This window comes from Urocampus carinirostris, chromosome 5 (assembly GCF_059441175.1).
Source record: "Urocampus carinirostris isolate Australia breed hairy pipefish chromosome 5, RoL_Ucar_1.0, whole genome shotgun sequence".
NCBI lineage: Eukaryota > Metazoa > Chordata > Actinopteri > Syngnathiformes > Syngnathidae > Urocampus > Urocampus carinirostris.
Genome location: NC_142353.1, coordinates 27,144,511 through 27,165,242, shown reverse-complemented (window position 1 = coordinate 27,165,242; position 20,732 = coordinate 27,144,511). Strand labels below are relative to the sequence as shown.

Below are 20,732 nucleotides of genomic sequence, written 5' to 3'. Positions count from 1 at the left end.
TGGGCGTGGCTTAGCGCTCTCTGTCGGATCTATGAATTGATACATAGTCCTAGAATGCACCTGTAGGTGGTGATGACACTTCATAGGACTATCTCCTAATAACTAATGCCAGCAGCCGTTAAACACGAGAGAAAAATTAATGTAATGCCAGAGAGCAGTGTCTGCATCATTTTTAAGCAGATTTGTTGAGGAACATGGAAACAATTTCGGGCATTCACAAGCACTTCTCCCAAAATTCAAGCTCTTTAATCCTTAAAAACACAACATTAAAGTTCAAGCATATTCAAGGATTTCAAGCAACCGCACTAACCCTGAAAAGGACAGAAGCTGAATGTTGAGACAAAATTTGCAGTTACGGTCTACCTGCACCAGCTAAGGAATTGAAGTAAGGGTTGTTAATATAATAGACGCCCCACTTACGATGAGTTCACCCTCTGCTGCATCTCCCTGCACTTGTTCCTGTGCTCTCAAAAGCTTGGCCCCCTCGCTCCACTGATGCGGCTACCGCATGGCCAAACGCGAGCTCAGACTTGGGAAGCTGAGCCCGGGCGGCTTGAAATCCCAACGAGCCATGATGATGCGATGCTGCTGTCACCTCCATGCATTCATCCCCGTCAACATCAACAAAAATAGGACAAGGGCGCAAAGACTAAGACCAACGCAGCACGTGCGTTTATTTTTACTAACGACGTCTGTTATCCAATAGTGGTATAATTGAGTTGGTCTTTCGCACGAAGGCGACCATGGTCAAGTGTAGCCCTGCAGTGGCTGCTCGTACTTTGCGCCTACTTCTCTTGTTCTGTCTTGGAAAAAAAAAATGACGAGCGTGCAGCCGATTGGTTTGTGGGACAAAAATGGTCGGGGTGTCGGTTAAGCACTCTATTCTGCTGTATGAATTTGCTACACATGGAAAGATCGTCGCCATATCGTGAATGTGCAATGGTATTCAGACAACCAAACTTTTAGAATTAAAATGAAAGGGATAGTTTTAACCAGTCTACTGACCACGTTCTTTCAAACTATAGTATGAAAGAATGCTTTGTTAACAATATTGAAAATGTCATCTTTTCTAATTCAATCACTTTTCATGGACTTTCAAAGACAATTTTTCAATGTATTCAGTACCATTAAAAGAAAAGAAAGCGAGTGTGAAGCGTGCCTTTTGCAGAGCCACAAATATAGCTGCAATTTAGGTATGCGATTTTTAATCTTGTGTGTGCATTTATCAAGAAAAAATATTTTGAGATCTTGAGTAAATCCCCAATATGTTTGTGGATCTGAAAAATGTGTGTAAATATTTTTCAGACAAATCTCTAGCACCTGGACTTTTATTTTAAAAATATGTGTCTGTACGATATCAGCAGTATCTGAAATGTGTCATGCCACATGTCAATGGAAAGCTTTAGAGAAACATTACGATTAGTCTGAAACAAGATACCCGAAAACTATAAAGCCAGTGTAACTAACCAGTACGTCCCTTGGGCAGTCTTCAAAGTCTTTGAATGTCACTGAAAATGGCTTCGTAACATCAAGGACAATCCATAGAATCTAACTGTGTTAAATATTTTCTTGAAAACACACGATAATCCCGACAGATAAATAGGAATCCACCTTAAACTTTTCTGATTTGTTAGACGTTGCAATGCCTCTTGTAATCCGTTTGTCACCCCAATTTCAGCAGTTCGCAATACACTAAGCCTTAACATCTTTGTGCAGAAAAGACATATCCATAGGCTTTGGCTTGCATAGTTGACAGGCAGGACAAGCCAAAAGAGATGGCAAAGTGAAAGAAAATGAAAGAAAGGGCACCAAAACCGCTAGCTGACTGACTGAACAGCAAAGTTGAAAGAGCAACCAGGTGGCACATGTGACAAACTTAAAATCAACTTAAAGAACATCTAAAGAATCTATTATATTGTGGCAAGCGCCCTAATGGTTGCATTAAATGATGCAATGTGGCTGTTTGTAGAACAACAGTCATATCCAAACAAAACAATTATTGACGGATTTTTAAATACTCTAAAATGGCTTTTTTAACCTAATGAAACACGATGGAACTTCTAAGATAACCACAATAAAGAATCATTCTTCCTAATAAAGCAGACACCCAGGAAATGGCATCACTGCCTGATGACGCTTTGGTTTTTCCAGCCTGGCCTAACAGCATTTCACCCATTAAACGATGCTAATAATAAATTATTAAACGTGCCCAAAAATTTATAAAATTGAACCTTAAAAGATACCCGTCAACATCATATAAAAACGTCATATAAAACAGGCATCCTGAAAATGCCAATATGTTATTGGCTAAACTCCCTTCCACAATGCATTCTCTTCATTCCGTTCAGAATCTTGTGTGCTCTGTAAAAAACTAAGCAAGTCGTGGTACAATATTGTATTTATTTGCTATGTGTCCCGAGGCTTGCAGTGATGCTAAGGGGGAAGCAAAAACGTGGTAACTATGGAAGTGAAGCTTGTAATTAACAGGGAATAAAAAGAAGGCACATGAATGATATAGCATGACCGTAACAAGTAAAATACATACTATTGTTATTTTAATGCTTTTACTTGAGGTACCATTGTTTGGGAAGGTATTATCTATTTACAATAGGTTTCTACACATTAATTTCACTTTGTGATCCCCAACTCAGAATTCCCAGGTCTACTGTACATTGAACGTTTACAAATTCAGCACTCTTATTGCTTATGTAAACAATTCCTAATGGTCAGCCACAAAGTTTTCAATGTTCAGTTAGAAATCTAAGTTACTCATTCCAACTTCTGCCAATTATCTATAACCCCCTTTTCTCCTTGACCAACAGCTCTGGGAAACCCTTTCGGACTTAGGCAGTCTCTAATCTTCGTGGAAACTCGAAATCTACAACTCATTTCCCAGAGTTGTTTGTTTAAGCTCAAGCATTAAGCTTACACTTTCTCCAGGCAGAAGCAATGAACTCTTATGGGGGCAATTGTAGCTCAATTTTGTTAACCATCTGTGTGATATTCATATAAACTGCATTTTCACCATGTTTTAGCTGGCACATCAAGTGCATATGATTTTTTTTTTTTTTTATAAAAAACTCATTTCTCACTTGTACAAAGACTGGAGCCTTTGTGTTCAATGTGCCATATTCAGCTTTTCCGGTCCTCGTGCAAAATACAGTGAAAACCACTTCTATCAAGGCAAATATTTTCCGCTGTCCACTCAAATCAGATGCACTTGACGAGCTGCTAACTCAGTGTTGCTCAATCATACAGTCTGTGGTGATTAATGGGGCTACCCTTAGACAAACATTTCTATCCAAAAATAATGGTACAAGTTTATGCAGTCTAAAAGGTGTATGCAGTGATGACAGCTTTTAGGTTTATCCTTAATCGGACTGATTATTCCCTAACTGGTCCTAGGGCCAGACTTTGGCCATGGCTCCTATTGTATTGCATGATTCTGGACATGAAATATCCAAGTAATGGAAAATTGTTAATTGCAGTGAACCCTTAAAGCTCAATAAAAAAAGTTTGAAGCTGGGCTGCTATGCTAATGGACAATTGATATTCACGGTGGCCCCTAAAATAAGAGCTGAATCCACATTTCTTTCCATATTTCATCTCAAGGGGGGAAAAAGGTGAAGTACTGCACTTGGCTAATGAAAGCACTAGTGTCAGGGCTGTAGTAGCATCTGTATCACCATTTCATTCGCTTCTAATCTCACAAATACTCTTAATAATGCTGCTACTATTAGCTCAGGAGGAAAAGCGCTTGTCTTGAGATCAAGAGGTCGCAGGTTCAATTCTCAGCTCCTCCGTGTTATATGTCAGTGTCCTTGGGCAAGACACTGAATCCCTAATGCCCCCGATAAGTAGGTAGTCCTGCATGGCTGACACTGCTATCGGTAGAGTGAGTGTGTGAATGGATGAGTGTTTAAGCGCTTTAGGAGGTCTTCAGTGACTTGAAAAGACTATATAAATGCAGACCAGTTACATTTACTAAATGGAGGCAAAATATAAAAATGTAGAGAAGGTGGCCACAAAAAGAAAACGCCGAAGAAGAGAGCGGGCACGGCAAACAACTTGCCAGTCTTCTACACTATAGCTTGGTAAAAAGTTTCTACGGCACACCAAATACAGAGGAAATACGCCCATTTTACAACCCCTCAAACAATGAGCAGAAAACATATAAAATCCCTGCGCTAGTCAAATTGCCCAGCATTCAAATCCATGATTGTTTGTTTTTTACTGAATGAACGTTTTCGTACCACCAGGAGACACTAAATAAATTCCCTTTTACCAAGCATATGCATTATCAAACTGGTTCAAATGGCAATTAGAAGTGTAAAACGTATTTCCAATACAATTATGTAAAAGTTATTTTTACCACGTTTCAGAAACAACCTCATGAGCGTAAAATTGTTCTGTCAATAAAGAAGCTTACAAGGGTCACATTTTAAGTGTTTACCAATTGGATCACAGAAGACAATGGAAGAACATGCAAGTAAAGTTTGATCCGTGTAACTTTTGGGCTTAGGCAGGGTTTCAAAGCCTGGATACGAGGAAAGTTTAGGGTGACTAGCATACCTGTAATAGACTTGTACTTAATAAAAAATGACAAGTTGTCATTGAATCTTAAGTGTTTTACCTGCAATTTCCAACCCAAACATAAACTACTTGATGTACAAACCACGCCCTTCCGTACACACTTGATGAGCCTTGATCCCATAAAAGCTTCGAAGGGTACAACCATTTTGTTAGTGGCTGGGTGAGAGAACTAAAATTATCTCAGATCAAAGGTCATCATTTAGGCCTTGGACGGGTGGGTAGTTAACAATTTCTGGGTAGGAACATGGCGGGATGCGGATGGATTTGTAGTTGCATCTTCATGCATTTACAGCCATTGTACTGTTCCTAGAACCAGATGTGTGGCATCATCTGGAACCTGCTGCATCAATCAAGATTTTGGGACAGAAAGCTGTCAACTAGACATTCTGTTATTACCTGGATTTCATGTTGAAGGTGTCTGTTTAGTGTCTGTTGCAACATCAATTTCAGCCAGGTCAACCTGGAAGGAAATTACCTAATGTGCAGCCCTTCGACGCGTTTGGTGATTGAGGGAGGAATGTACAAATACATACGACTTGACTCCCATCGTCACTTGTGCTCCAATAAAAAGTCACGTGACCCCTAGGAAAAACTAAGCAGCCTATATGATTTCGTGACACATGTATTTTGCACAAATCCGAGGCTCACGGAAAGGCACCCATGAACAAGGACAACTGGGATTGTTTTACTCACTGGTTGGTTGGTGGCGCAGAGAGGGGGAACACCACCTCTTCCTCTTCGTATTCCGGCCCATCTTGTAGGTCGCTTTCATCCATCGTGCCGCCGAGACCAGGAGGCAGAGGAAGAGGCGGAGGGGGCGGGAGTGGCGGAAAGTCGCTCACCCCGTCCGGCATTGACGAAGTGGGCGAAATCCGACAGGCTGGTGCCTCTGTAGTGGGCGAACCGCACGTGCCGCCCACGTTCCCTGAGCTAATTCCTTGAAACCCCGAATAGCCTGATCCACTCACATCCCCACTTGAGTACATGACGCTCATATCCGGAAGAGAATCCGGCGATGTGATCGAATGTTGACGCGAGACGGGTTCAGGTCCCAAATCCACGACCACCCCTCCTCTGTTTGACCTGGGATAAGCGTAGATCGGGGCCGTCTCCGGGCCTCCTCCGCCAGCAGTGACTGAGCCAGCCTCTTCACTGCTGACCTCCGCCGCCATGGTTCCGAGGGGAACAAGTCCAGAAGGGAGCCCGCCCTTCCCTTCTTTTGTTAAAATGCTCCGTCAGCGTTTTTGGGCTCCAAGATAAAGAGGAAAAAAAAGTTGAGCTTTAGCGTTTTAGCTTGCTAGCATCGGCCAACGAGCTAACCGTGCTAGCACGCGTTAGCTTCGACTCGCATTAGCTTATTTCGTTCTTCGCTACGTCTTCATTGTTAGCCAATATTCAACTTTGCATTTGTTGGGCATTCCGAAACTAACTTTTATGATCTTAAACCTCACCTTCCTTACAATTTCTCTTGTTTTATTGTCCCTGCTTAACGGGTAATCCTCGTCTTCCCTTTTTAAAACCACTGTTGTTGTTTTCTGGTCTCCGGTCGTTGCGTAGTCCACAAGCCACCCGCTCCTGCGGCCTAAACCGGCGACACGGAGCGTTTTTGGACCGGCCCAAACATTTTCTTACGGAAAAGTCGACATTTATTGGCGTTTACGTTGATTTTTGTGGGCTACTGGTGTCTTGCTTGCCAGCTCTCTCCGGCACTCCGCCCTCACCCACTCCCCTACTGACTTCACGCAGACAAAAACAATCGAACACAGAGCTCTCCTTCGATTCGTTCCTTCTGCAATTTTTGGCAGCATGGACTGCATTTTTCTTACATTTTAGGTTGTGGGATACCTGTGGCTGGCTTTCGTCCTCTCTCCACCCTCACAGCGGTATCCATGTCATTTGGCCATTTTCTCTTTACATTTTAGAGGGTATTATAGAACAAATTAACTTAAATTGATGTTGATTTCATGGTTGTCCAGACTTCACACAGTCAAAAGCAATCAAGCACAGAGAGACGACATTCCAAACAGCTCTAACTGCAATTATTGATAGACTCAAGTGCATTTTCACATTTTAGGGAAGATATAAGTGCACCGAAGGAAAGAAGTCTTAATGTAGTTGAAACTAGAGCTCTTGTTGGTGATCGGAATGAGTGAAGAGGTGTTGTGAAAGGATAGTGGGATGTTTGGACGTGTTCTCAGGGATGGGCAGGGCACCTGTATGATGTGGCAGGGGTAAACCAGTGAAAGCTGTCGGGCCCTGCAGAAGAGTGTGTTGTTTCACCCTGACCCGAGTGACATGAACGCTTTCTTGTGTCCCGTTTCATCTGGAGGGATGAACGCATGAGCATCTTGGGTGCCGAGGTGCTTAACTTGTTTGGGTGTTTGGGCATTTGGGTAGGCAATGGTCAATAGTTTTGTGTTTTTGCTACTTTTTCCTTTTTTATTTTCTTTGTTTTTGTGTATGTGTTTGTCTTGCTGTCGGTCACCCCTCTTCAGGTATATGACCAGGGTAGATAGAGAGATTAATGGATGAATAGGGAAGATAAAGGGCTTAGGTTTGGTCTTGGCATTGGTCGGGACATAGCACATTTTAAAAAATGATCTCTGAGGATAAGCGGTGCAGCTAATGAGATGAGATCTCATGATATTGGTTTGGACAAAATAATGACTGCTCAATATTGGTGGCGACACGTCTCATCTATTCATGCCAAAACCATGCAGTAGAGGAGGATTATAAAATATATTGACTTAAACTTATGTTGAGTTGATGGTATGCCTATCTCAGCCCTCACCCTTTTCTTTTGTCAGACGGACAAATGCAATCAAGCACAGAGGAATAGCGCTCCAATTCCATATGTCATTTCCAATTATAGTAAGACTTAACTGCATTATTTAGTACACGTCAGAAAGAGGTATGCTATAAGTTAACATTAAATGTGTTGATTTCCTAGTTTGGGGTTTTTAAGGGTTATTGTTCTATCTTCGTTATTCATTATCCATTATCCGTTATCGGTCAGTTCATAATACGCTACAAAGCCTAGGAGTCGGGACACTTACTCTCAGCCAAAAGGCCAAGCTAAGGTCCTTGCCCTAAATCCTTGCTGCGATCATTGCAAATGCACCGTTCCCGGAGTGGACTTCTAGCGGCTTGTTGGTTCACTCGTCTCCCTTTCCTCCCCTTCTGACAGCACAGTTAAAAACAATCAAGCTCAGTTTTGATCCAGGTCATCTGCAATTATTGGCAGCCTCAACTACATTTTTATTATATCATAGTGAAAATTATGGCATAAATGAATATAATTGTACGTTGTCAACTAGGTTTGTGGGCCACTGGTGGCTTGCTCCCTGCCTCTCAGCCCTCACTCTCTCCCTAACTGACACAGACATAAAGAAAACAATCGAACACAGAGCGATAGCGCTGCACTTCAATCTATATCATCTGTAAATATTTTTTTCACATTTTACAAACGATCCATTTTTTACGTAGAGATTGAAAAGCAATCGAGCACAGAGTGGAAATGCTTTACCCCACTTTTGTCTTCTGTGATAATTGGTCGACTCAAGTGTCAAATCAAGTCATGTGTATTTGTATAGCCCTTAATCACAAAGTTTTTTTGGATATTTTAGAGAGGGTTATTGTAGTAATGAACACACATTTAAGTTGATTTCCCGGTCTGTGGGTTACTATTGGCTTGTCTGATAAGCCTTATCAGTTCTTCTCCACTTTTCCGCTCTGAGCCCCCACCCCCTCCTCATGACAAAGGCAAGAGCAATCAAGCACAGACCAACGGCACTCTGCTTTGATTCGATGTAATTTGCAATTATTAATACGCTCAATTGCATTTTTACATTTTGAAGGGCATTGCAATATAGATTAACATGCATAAATATTGATTTCTCGGTTTGTGGGCTACTAGTGTGTTTTCAGTTCATTCCTCAAACTGTCCGCTCTCAGTCACACCCCTTCTGGTGAGAGGCAGGGAAAAGCAACAGAGCTACTCTTCGATCTATGTCATCTTCAATTATTGGGAGACGCAAATAAATTTTTATCCCATTTTAGGAGGGGAATGTAGTCTGAATTGATTTTCTGGTTTTCCTGACATTACAAAGTCGAATCAACCAAACACAGAACAACTCTGGTAGTAAATCTAATGGAGTCTGCAGGAGACCTGAAAATAGGGTGCAGGTTCATTTTTCAATAGGACAACGGCTGTAAACATAAAGCAACATCAACAACCAAGTGGTTTAAAATGTACATATTAAGTTGTTAGAATGGCCAAGCCAAAGTCCAGATTTCCATTGTGGAAAGATCTGAAAAAATGCTGTGCACCAAGTCTCCCCTTGATGAACTTGAGCTGTTTTGTAAGGAATAATGGACAAATACTTCTGTTCTGTTCTGTTGATGTGCAAAACAAATTGAGATACCCTAAAGACATGTGGCTGTAATAGCAGCAAAAAGAGGTTGTATAAATTATTAACTTAAAGGGGGCCAGTATTTTTGCAACGCGTACTTTTCATTTTTTTTATTTGTTAGCACAAATTAAAACATTGAGTAAATGCTGTTTTAATTCATGATTGTGGACCACATGTTGTTGATTCTTGGAAAATAGTATGAGTTTTTATCTATAAGTTTAAAGCCTGAAATATGGCAATGTGTCAAAAAGTTCTTGGGGGGGCAATACTTTTCCAAGGCACTGTATTACTGCTTTTGTTGTTTTTTCTTAGATATCTTTTAACGATGCTGCCTGAATGTGGCAGCATGCTGTGATTCTTCAAACTGAAAGTAACAAGATTTGAGACGGGATGCGGATAATTGCTTTCCCCTGACTGAGCAGAGAATCTAGAGCGCGAGCTTCACATGAATATATAAAAAAAAATGTCTGATTCGACTCAGACTTCCAGACATCTGAGAAAACCCGTGCATGTATAAACTGGAACCTTTTTGACATAACAGACATATTTATTTGTGTGGTCGGTTTTGACATAACAGAGAGTTTTTTAATGTCTTTTATTTTTTTCCCCCCAACAATTTTTAAAGTATTTATTTTATCAATTAAAAAAAATAAATGCAACAATTAATCAATTAATCAACAATCACAATTAACTAAATGGTTATTAAACATTAAGCAAATAAAACTATAAGGTCAATAAAATTGATAAATAAATTATTAAGTTATTTTTTAGTAAAATCCCATTGGTTGGTTAGATCCCTTAACCACTTGGGTCGAAGGGGCCCCATTTCCTATGGTGTGTCTTGGGTAAGTACAGCCTGATGGTGCCCATCCTCCTCCAGGCCAACATATATTTCCACCCGGTCCCAAACTGGGGACCTTTTATGGTCAGGTGAATGTGCTAACCTCTGCACTATGGAAACATAAAACACTGAAGGTAAAAGTAATCAATGAAAAGAGCAAAATCAACTAAGAAATTATAAAACAAACACAATTTTAAGGAGGATCAAAATTAATAAATAAAATATTCAAGATGATCTATATATTTTTTATTAAAACACCAGTACATAAAATAAAAATATTAAATAAAATGAGCAAAACAAACTGAATGTAGAACACATTTTAAGTAGTTATGATTCGAAAGAATACTGTAAAAAAAAAAAAGGAACAAAAAACACTTACTTACAAAGAAATATGGTTAAAATCTGAGTGAACTATGTAAAACCTGAATTCTAATTCTTAAAATGTTTTATATATATATATATATATATATATATATATATATATATATATATATATATATATATATCCACCTTTGTATCTCCCAGTGAGGATCATGTTTGGAGCGTGACATATGTGTGAAGGTAAGTAAGGGTGGACTGAGAGGTAAACGTCCTCCCTTTGCAGCTGTGACTGTCAGCGTGTCTTTAGGGACGCTCCATTATTTACACCGTGTCTTCCTGAGACCCCGATGAGACATGACAGGAAGCTCATAAATTAAACAAGGGGAAAGGGGCTAAAAGCACTAGGTGATGGAAAGAATTGCACGGCCCGAGAGGCTTAAAGGATGTCGGGGAAAAAAAGTATGAAAGAAAAAGAAGCTGGTATTCTATGAGGCGGACAGGGAAGAGTAATGGGCCAAGCAGCAATGGCGGCCTTATTTTAGCCGCGGATATTAATCCTTTCCCCTGCACATAAAACACAAGGATGATGTCATACATGAGCGGGATGTCTCAGCTGTTGCTTCGATAGGCCGGCCACAAAACGCTTCTGGTGTCATCCGCAGTGCTCAGAAGGGATAACTTAATTTAGACATTTACCGTATTTCCCGCACTATAAAGCGCATTGACAAAAAGAATCTTTTGTCATATATTTTTCATACACAAAGCGCACTGGACTTTGGGCGCATGGAATTAAAACTAGTCGAGTCCTTTTATTCGCACTGTATAGCCCTTTATCAGAAGAAGTCTCAAATAGCTGTACAGACATTACACAGAAATCAGCAACATGTCAGCACCAGAACAGAAACAGGACCCAATTGCGTTACGTTTCTCACAAGTTTTATTGAAGGAAAAAGGAAGGTCTACGCCCACGATCCGGTGTTCGCTGGACACGGGAAGCAAGTCGCTCTCGTACTCGGATTGTGATACAAACATTGAAGTGGATCTTTCGTTGCGAGCGATGGCGGTGTCAGGGACGGAAAAACGGTTCAGTAGCCGGGACCGGGAGAGCAAGGCATGGTCGGGGTCGGAAATGAGTCGTAAGCCAGAACAGGATAGTAGACGTAGTCGGGGACAAAAAGAGGTCGTAAACCAGGACGGGAGAGCAGACATGGTCAGGATCCAAACGGGTCATAGCCGGGGACATACGGGAGCAAAAACGGGACAGGTGGGAGTCAGGGTCGAAAAAGGCTTGCCTAGTATACACTGAGGTTCGCAGACGGACCGACAACAGGGGACTGACAGGACAGGGTTCAAACAGTGACAGGGAGCCAATCAGAACCCGCGGCGGTTGGCGCCAAAATGAGCAGGCACAGGTGAGTCACATCATTAATCATGACACACAACATAGGTACATCATTCGTAAGCTATTGAACACAAGTGTGTTTTAAGCCTAGATTTAAACAGTTGCATTCAGTTTGCAGATCGAATCTCAGGGGGCAGAGCATTCCACAGCAGAAAATGCTCTGGAACCTGTGGATTTCTTCTTGGCTCATCTCCAAAGAATAATACTTTCATAGATGTTTTATTTAAAAATGTTTTGTTCACATCCACCAATGTTTTGACATTAATCTAATTAGATTGAAACTATTTTCAGAATTCCAATTATATAAAAACATGTTAACGCGCACATAAATCCCATTATTATGATTGCAAGGGCTAACGAATTTATCTGTGTACAACCTTTGCGCATTTTATACATTTATAGGAAAATTTCAGTCAGAAAATGTCACCATAATCACTAAGGGGGGACGGATCAATCTAAATATTGAAATAATCAATACTGAGTGAGTAATTAGATCGGATCGATTCTATTGCCTTTATAACTATCACTATAATAATGTTGTTAGTGTGTTATAAGATTATACATACATTATAACATTCAAGTTCGATCCAATTGTGGACACACTTTATTTTCACAACTGATTAAAATTTCAAAATATCGTGCAATGAATGGTGACATTTTCCAAACTATAGGGCACACCTGATTATAAGACACTCCTTCAAAAATTCCCCATTGTGATTTTTTTCTTTCAAATGTATAAGGCGCATCAAACTTTAAGGGGCGTAAGATTAAACAAAAGATAAACATTGGATTTCAGAGAACATACATAGTAAGGAATCTAGTTACACAACTCAAAGTAAGTAAATAAATGGTTACCGTATGTAGAAGTATTTTGTTGTAATTATACATAGCCAAAATTATGTACAGTATTTCCAGTTCTAGAAAGGTACACATTTGAGTCAGGCAAATTTGGGGATATCGGGTGCACCTTGTAGACAAGAAAATATGGTATTTTAGTTGTCTTGTTGAAATTGTTTAACCATGTTTGCATTTTTGTTTCATTGCTCATATCTTTTTGTCTGACTTTCTTGACTTTTGATCTAAAACAGGAGTTGTCGTTGAGAAATGGAAGGTATAGTTGTCATGTTGTTTTTTTGGGGGTTTGACTCTCTTGACTGTCAAGACCAGAACAGTGACAGGACCCACTTGCGTTGTGTTTCTCACAAGTTTTATTGGATGAAAGAGAAAGAGTTGTGCCCACTATCCGGTCATTGCTGGACGCGGGAAGCAGGTCACTCTGATACTCGGATTGTGCTCCAAACGCAAAAGTGGATCGTCCATGCCGAGCGAAGGCAGAGTCGGGGACGAAAAAAAAAACGGGTCGGTAGTCGGTACAGGAGAGCAAAAATCGTGGTCGGGTTCGTAAGCGAGTCGTAAACCAGAAAAGGAGAGAAGATTTGGTCGTAGACAAAAAGAGGATGAAAGCTGGGATGGGAGAGTAGACGTGGTCAAGATCAAAAACGAGTCGAAGCTGGGGAACAGACGGGAGCAAAAAACAGGACAGGTAGGAGTCAGGGTCGAAAAAAGCTTGTCTAGTGTTAATTGAGGTTCGCAGACGGACTGACCACAGGGGACAGACAGGACTAGGTTCAAGTACTGATCGGGAGCCAATCAGAGTCCGAGGCAGTTGGCGCCAAAGAAGGGGGCACAGCTGAGTCCTACCATAATCACGACATTGACTTCTGTTCTGAAACAGTTGTTATATAAATATTTACATTATTTTTTTTCATACTGTTAAAATTTGCATTGTAGTTATTAAATGAAAAAAGACAATTTTAAGAGTTTTTTATTGTAATCATAAACTACCTAAATGAGGGACAGTTTGAGATTTCCAACCAAAAAAGTATCAGGCCCTTAATAATCGCATAACATTGTATGCAATGAGAATCTAGGCCAGATTTCGGCGGTGAAAGAACCAAAACCTAACCACCAGACCACCATTGATACAAATGACACACAAATAGACTTTAGCTCTTATCTTACGGTCACGGTACCAGAAACAAATGTTAGAGAATAGAGAAAACAGAAAGTTTAGTGATATAAATAAATGCAACTACTAGGAAAGAAACTATTGGTGTATCTGATGATATATCAGACTTTGCGTTTCTTCATATCTAGTGCCTACTTGTATGTTATCTGTATTACTAGTTGTGGAGTTGCAAACAATGCTTTGTGATTATGCTCAGCAATGTTTTTGATTGATCAATCGTTGCACAAATGCAATAGTATATTGTAAAACCTCATAGAGTAACAGACACACATTAATACTCTACGCATTTCCAGTCATACCCACTGTTTCCTGCAGTATATAAGGCACACAGTTTCAAATTTCTGGCCAATTTGTGCTTTTTAGGTGCCTCCTGTAGTCTGGGAACTACGGTACTCCATCCTGCAGACAAGCGGCCTGCACAAGATGAAAGCCATAAAAATAAAAAAGGGAGGAGGGGCACATCCCGTTCTGTGAGTGAAGTAATACAATTTGACTAATGGCTATAGAGGTCACATGCGAGTTGATGGATGCTGACTTTGGGTATACACACACACACACACACACACACACACACACACACACACACACACACACACACACACACACACACACACACACACACACACACACACATTGTTTATGATGAAAATTTGGTGAAAATGAAGATATCCCGGTGCCACTACGGTACAGGCACCATTTTCCTGTGCGGTGTGTATTGGGCAAGTAAAGCCTGGAGGCGCCCATCCCTCTCCAGGCTAAAGAATATTTCCATCTGGTCTCTCTCTCTCTCTCTCTCTCTCTCTCCCTCTATCTATCTATCTATCTCTCTGTCTGTCTCTCTCTCTCTCTCTCTCTCTCTCTCTCTCTCTCTCTCTCTCTCTCTCTCTCTCTCTCTCTCTCTCTCTCTCTCTCTCTCTCTCTCTCTCTCTCTCTCTCTCTCTCTCTCTTTTCACTATTTACCCAAAAGCAGCAGTGTTCTGTTAAAATTAAGAGTTTAAAGAAATATCAAAAGTGTTAAGATGATCTTTAAAAAAAAGCCATGCCATTGTCTTTATTCAGATGTCTGCAGTTTTTTTTTAGATTTAAAATACCATCAAAAGGAATAAAAAGAGAACGTTCCCTTTGGTTTATTTTTCAGAAAACTGGAAATATGGCGTCCTCTACTGGGCACTATTGGTAACATCACTGTGCAGCAAAAGTTTGTGAAATATGGGTGGGTGGATAATATTAGATCCCTTAACCACAAGGACCGTACGGGCACCATTTCCTGTTGTGAGTCTTGGGCAAGTACAGCCTGGTGGCTCCCAATTGTATTGGCTGTAGAATTGTATATTTATTTATTTACTTATTTTCGATACAGTACAAATTTGTTCTAATCAGAAATAATTAATCAATATTGTTCCATTATTAAAAACAACACACACGTATATATATATATATATATCATCTCATTAGCTGCACTGCTTATCCTCAGTAGGGTCTGATGATTGCCCCCTGCAATCAGGGGGCAGGGCACACCCTGAACTGGTTGCCAGCCAATCGCAGGGCACACAGGGACAGACAACTCGCTCATTCACACCTAGGGACAGTCTGGACAGGCCAATCCACCTGAAATGCATGTCTTTGGAATGTGGGAGGAAACCGGAGTGCCTGGAGGAAACCCACGCAAGCACGGGGAGAACATACAAACTCCGCACAGTAAGTCCGGTAGCTGGGTTTGAACCCACACAGGAGGTTCCCAAGACCTTAGAACTGTGCCGCACACGCGTTAACCACTGCGCTGCCGGGCTGCCCTATATATATGTGTGTGCGTGTGTGTGTGTGTGTAAGTGGGTAATATATGTCATTTATAATTTTTGTTAAAATTTAAACTCAATGTGCATTGCAGTTGAACAATACCAAATGTTGAAACTTGGTGAGCTCAGTCACTGCCAATAAGGGAAATTTGAATTCAATAATCATAAAATATTTGTATATAGTCTTATATATTTTGCACAAATACAGATTTAAAGCAAAAAATGACGACCATATCACATAAAGTTAAAAAAACAACCACATTAATTATGTTTTGCTAAATAATATGAAAAAGTACTGAAAAGCAGTCATAAAAACAGAAATCATAAAACAATGAAAATTTACTAAAACGTTTATAGAGCAGTAAAATGAATTAAAAGTATAGAAAAAGTACTAAAAAGTACTAAAAACTCAAATGTAACCAAGTGAAACATTATGAATAAGTTCTAAATGTATTAAAACATTAAAAGTATGGAAGAGAATGAAAAAGAACTGTAAAGTATAAAAAACTCTCAAAAACTATTAAATCTGCAATGTAAAGAAATGTACTAAAAAGATACAAAACAAATTGAAAAGTACCACAAAGTATTGACTATGCACAATTTTTTTAAGAAAGACAAAAAGTAGTAAAAAGTACCAGAAAGCCTTGGACTGTTTGGCCCCTTCTCAAGGTTTATCCGTTTTCCTCATGTCAAGCTTTTCGAGTTTTTCCTTGCCCTCATGTAGGTTTCAGATCAGGGTATGCTGTAATAGTAGCCTGTCGTCTGTACAGCCCTTTGAGACTTCTTGTGATTCAGGGAAATACAAATAAAAATAACTTTTCAGTGCCTAAAACCTTTGTGTTGTAATAATAAACAAAGTCAAAGGGGGAGGGGTTTAAATATTTTTAAATATTTAATGATCATGACATACCCCCCCTCCCAAAAAAAAATCATTTATTTGTATTGGTACCAATTAATACAACCCTGTATTTACTACCAAATTTCTCATATTGCCCATTCCTATCCTTTAAAGTATTCCAAAACGCTTCACTTCAGTAGCTTTGTCTTCAATATAATAAAATCTCTCTCCTTTAAAGGAATTTAAATAACCCTCAGTTAGTTTATTTCTTGTCTTGACCATCAGAAAACGGGTCCGCGACCCGCGGTTTGAGAAACACTGATATAGACCAATTCACCAATGCTGTTCGACTCGTAGAATTAAATGGAAATAACAAGCTCTCTCTGCCACTGTCTCCCACAGCAGTAAATAAAGATAATTGTGCACAACCTTAATGAAACGGCATAAATTCTTTTTACAACATGTGAGACTTAGCCAGTTGTAAATCGTTGTTTGGTTTGCAACGTTAGCATCTTTATGCATTCACCTTTCTCCTCGTTTTCCACTCCAATCTTCTCCTCACGAAAGCCCTCCCCAAAAATTGACCAGAGTTGGAGGTAGAGTGCCCCCCGAGAACGTTTTGACATATTTTAATAGAAATTGTAAATTGGGCATTTCAAAAATATTGGCCCCCTTTGAGTTGAGACTTTGTACAAGCTCCTTTTGCTGCGATCACAGCCACAAGTCTTTTAGTGTACAGTGGCTTGCGAAACTATTTGGCCCCCTTGAACTTTGTGACATTTTGCCACATTTCAGACTTCAAACATAAAGATATGAAACTGTAATTTCTCGTGGAGCATCAACAATAAGATGGACACAATCATGAAATGGAACACACTTTATTGGATATTTTAAACGTTTTTAACAAATAAAAAACGAAAAAGTGGGTGTGCAAAATTATTCAGCCCCATTGCGTTAATATTTTGTAGCGTCACCTTTTGCTGCGATTACAGCTGAAATGTGGCAAAATGTCACAAAGTTCAAGGGGGGCAAATATTTTCGCAAGCAACTGTATGTATTTTAATGGGGGTCTCAAACTCTATTGAGTTGGGGGCTGCTGAAGCTAGGATCTGAGTGAGGTTGGGCCAAATGGGGTTGTCCCACAAATACACGCTGATCTTAAAGGGACAGTATTTATATTTGTCCAGTAGAGCAAAAAGCACTACTTTTCTTCCAATTTTTACCGAGCCTTACTCAAAGAAAGACAAAAACAGTGAAAAAGATTTTTTAAAGATGAATGAAAAACAGGGAAGAAGAAATAAGAAAAAGAGGCTAAAATGAAAACTGTAATAAAAAAGAAAAATAGGCAAGGAAAGCAAAAACTGAAAAGGAAGAAAAAGAAAGAAAAAAGGAAAGGAAAAGGAATCAAAGAAAAGACAGGAATCAAACAGAAAAATGACCAGAACAAAAGAGAATGCAGTATTCTTTCTGTTCTCTTTTCAATTTTTTCTTTTTCTCTTTTTTATTTTTTAATTTTCCTTTATTTAGAGTTTTAATTTTTGTTTTATTTTTTTTACATTATTTTTTATTTTTCTTTAATTTGTCCTCTTTGCTTTTCTTTTTTCTTTTTCTTTTTTAATTTTTTTAAAAATTTTCGTTTCCTTTAGTATGTTTAGTTTAGTATGTCTTTTTTCTTTTTTTCTTTTTTTTCTTTTCTGTTTTATTCTCCTATTTCTCTTCTTTCAAAATTAATTGGGTGTATTTTGGTCGCTTTGAGTTTCCATGTTTTGTCTAATTCTCTTGTCCTTTTAGCACTCGTTTTTGGTGGCACGACAGAATACAACCACATCTAGTGGGAAAATAATAACCTTTAAATATATGATACAATTTTGATATATTTTGTTTCCACTTCAAGATTGTGTTGTTGTTTTTTCCCGTTGTTTAACTTCGAGTTTGAAGCCTGAAGTGTGGCAATACAACAAGAGTGAGTAGCAAATGATCGGGCCTAAAAAAATCAGGCCGACCCAACCCGAGTAGCAGGTATATAAACCAGAACCTGATGAATTAACTTTATTTGATAAACGAGCCCAAAAGATCCCCCCCTCCAAAAGCTTTAACTGGCGATAGATAAGCCTGACCGGCCCGACTTAATGACATTTTAAGCCCGAACGCGGCCCGAATTTCGGGTCAAGTTCGGGGGCGCGCCCAAGATCTGACCTCTGAGGTGCATTCATTTTGCTTAGCACTCTACTAGTCCTGCTGAGTAAGTTTATACAATCTGCTAATATTGATCAAAACCACGTTGGTTATTTACGACCACTCACCGCTGCTAGTGATTTGGTAAAATGAGATGATCAAGTGATTGATTAGAGTCTTGTTTAAAAATAGTGATTGTCTTTTAATTTTTAATGAAAAGTGCCGGGATTCAAAGTTTATGGGAGCTGAGTTCACGCTGTGCTGTTTTGCATCATTAGCGACTTTCACGGAGACAAATTGCTCGCATTAGCTGCTGCCTGATGTTCCTTTGCTATTCGTCATAATAAGGAGGATAATATTTGTACTTGTCTGGTAATTGATTATGTGATAAATGGATTTTTTTCGGTGTCATTGTGGTAGATTTAGTTCCCGATTTTATTTGGATGTTGAAATTTGGATTAAATGTAGTCATGATTTAGACCGGGAGTGTCAATTCATTTTAATGGAGAGAGAGAAAGAGAGAGAGAGAGACAGAGAAGCAACATTAGTAAGGTGGGGTTCGTTGATGTGTGGACAAAAATGTGATCAAAGCAATTCATGCAATCTTAAGGTTATTATTTTTATTGAAATCATGGATACTTACTGGTGAGCTGCGCCAAGAAAGTTTTTTTTAAATAAAACAAAGATTAGGGGATGGTGTAATTGTAAACTGACTTTTTGTGATTAAGAGCTACACAAACTAAATGTGACTTCAAGAGAAAATGATGGTTCGACACTCAGGGACAATGCTTGGGAAAACGTATTTATATATTACTGAATGAGTTAGGGCGGCACAACAGCGCAGTGGTTAGCGTGTGTGCAGCACAGTCCTGAGGTCATGAGATCGAACCCTCCTGTGTGGAGTTTGCATGTTCTCCCCCTAGTTGCATGGATTTGCTCTCCGGTTTCCTCCCACATTCCCCCCCAAAAATGCATGTCAGGTTAAATTGCCCGGTACAAATTGTCCCTAGGTGTGAAATAGCGATTGAGTTGTCTGTCTCTGTGTGCTCTGCGACTGGCTGGCAACCAGTTCAGGGTGTCCCCTTCCCACTGCCCGAAGATAGCTGGGATGGGCTCCAGCACCCCCGTGACCCTACTGAGGATAAGCAGTGCAGATAATGGATGGATGGATGAATGAGTTAACGAAGTTAACGAAGTATTTTTACAGCACTTGGGGTTGCTATTCACAACACACTGTCTCTTTAAGCATATGGCACAATTTCTAAGTGTTTCTATTGTGCCAACAAACCCCCCACTCCCCCTGGAAAGGAGCCACCGCTTGTCTGTGGCTTCTTTTTTTTGTTCTCTCTCACACTGTATGAAAAAAAGTTTCTCCTCCACTTGCACTGGTCTTTTATTTGTTGAGCTCCCCAGCCGCCGTATTTCTTTTGCTTGTTTGCAGCTGCCGCCACAGATTGCATTCAGCTTCTTCCAAAATTCCCTTAAGCTTAGCCCTCTTCAAAGATGGCAGCTGAAAAAGGCGAATTTTTGCAGGCGAGCGCTCTAGTTCCAACGTCCTCTCTGACCTTCATGAGGCGGGGAAATAACTTGCTAACACACACTACATGCAAACTGTAACGTTACATTGAGAACTGGGTCAGTTTGCTAAGCCAATCAGAGAACAAAGGTAATGCTGGAGAGAAATTGCGTGCAGTTATTAAATACAACATGGGAAATGTATTTAGATCTGTGGTGGTCCGTGAGGGCCTGCAAGGCCTTCACTTCAGGCCTTGAAATTATCCGAATCAACCATCCATCCATTATCTGCACCACTTATCCTCAGAAGGGTCGCGGGGTTGCTGGAGCCCATCCCAGCTGTCTTCATGCAGTCGGCAGGGAACTGGTTGCCAGCCAGTCGCAGGGCACACAGAGACAGACAACTCACTCGCTCATTCACACCTAGGGATAATTTGGATTTACCGATTAATCTAACATGCATGTTTTTTTGGAATGAGGGAGGAAACCGGAGTGCCCGGAGGAAACCCACGCAAGCATGGGGAGAACATGTAAACTCCGTAGAGGAAGGCTGTTAGCGGGATTTGATCCTATGACCTCAGAACAGTGCTGCGGATGCGCTAACCACTGCGCCGCCATGCTGCCCATCGGAATCATGTGATATTTAATATTTTTTTGTCCATCCATACATGTTAATTAGTGATTGATGTTGTTTTTTTTGTTCCGTGCCTAAAAAAAACGGCCAAAATGATGAATACATTAATTCCAAATCGTCAGCTTTGTTTCATTACTTTTCCCCTTCTTCCAGATGCGTGATATAATATTTGAACA

At 40.0% G+C, this 20,732-nt stretch overlaps 1 protein-coding gene across 1 annotated transcript in view; it reads right to left on the bottom strand.

The window, feature by feature from the left end:
- rasa1a (RAS p21 protein activator (GTPase activating protein) 1a) overlaps positions 1–6,312 on the bottom strand; it is a 28,871-nt gene extending 22,559 nt beyond the window's left edge. The window contains exon 1 of the mRNA XM_088336364.1: positions 5,287–6,312. Within this exon, the coding sequence (XP_088192490.1) occupies positions 5,287–5,765 (479 nt within the window). The 5' untranslated portion in view covers positions 5,766–6,312. The remainder of the gene's footprint in view (positions 1–5,286) is intronic.
- Positions 6,313–20,732: the final 14,420 nt, after the last annotated feature.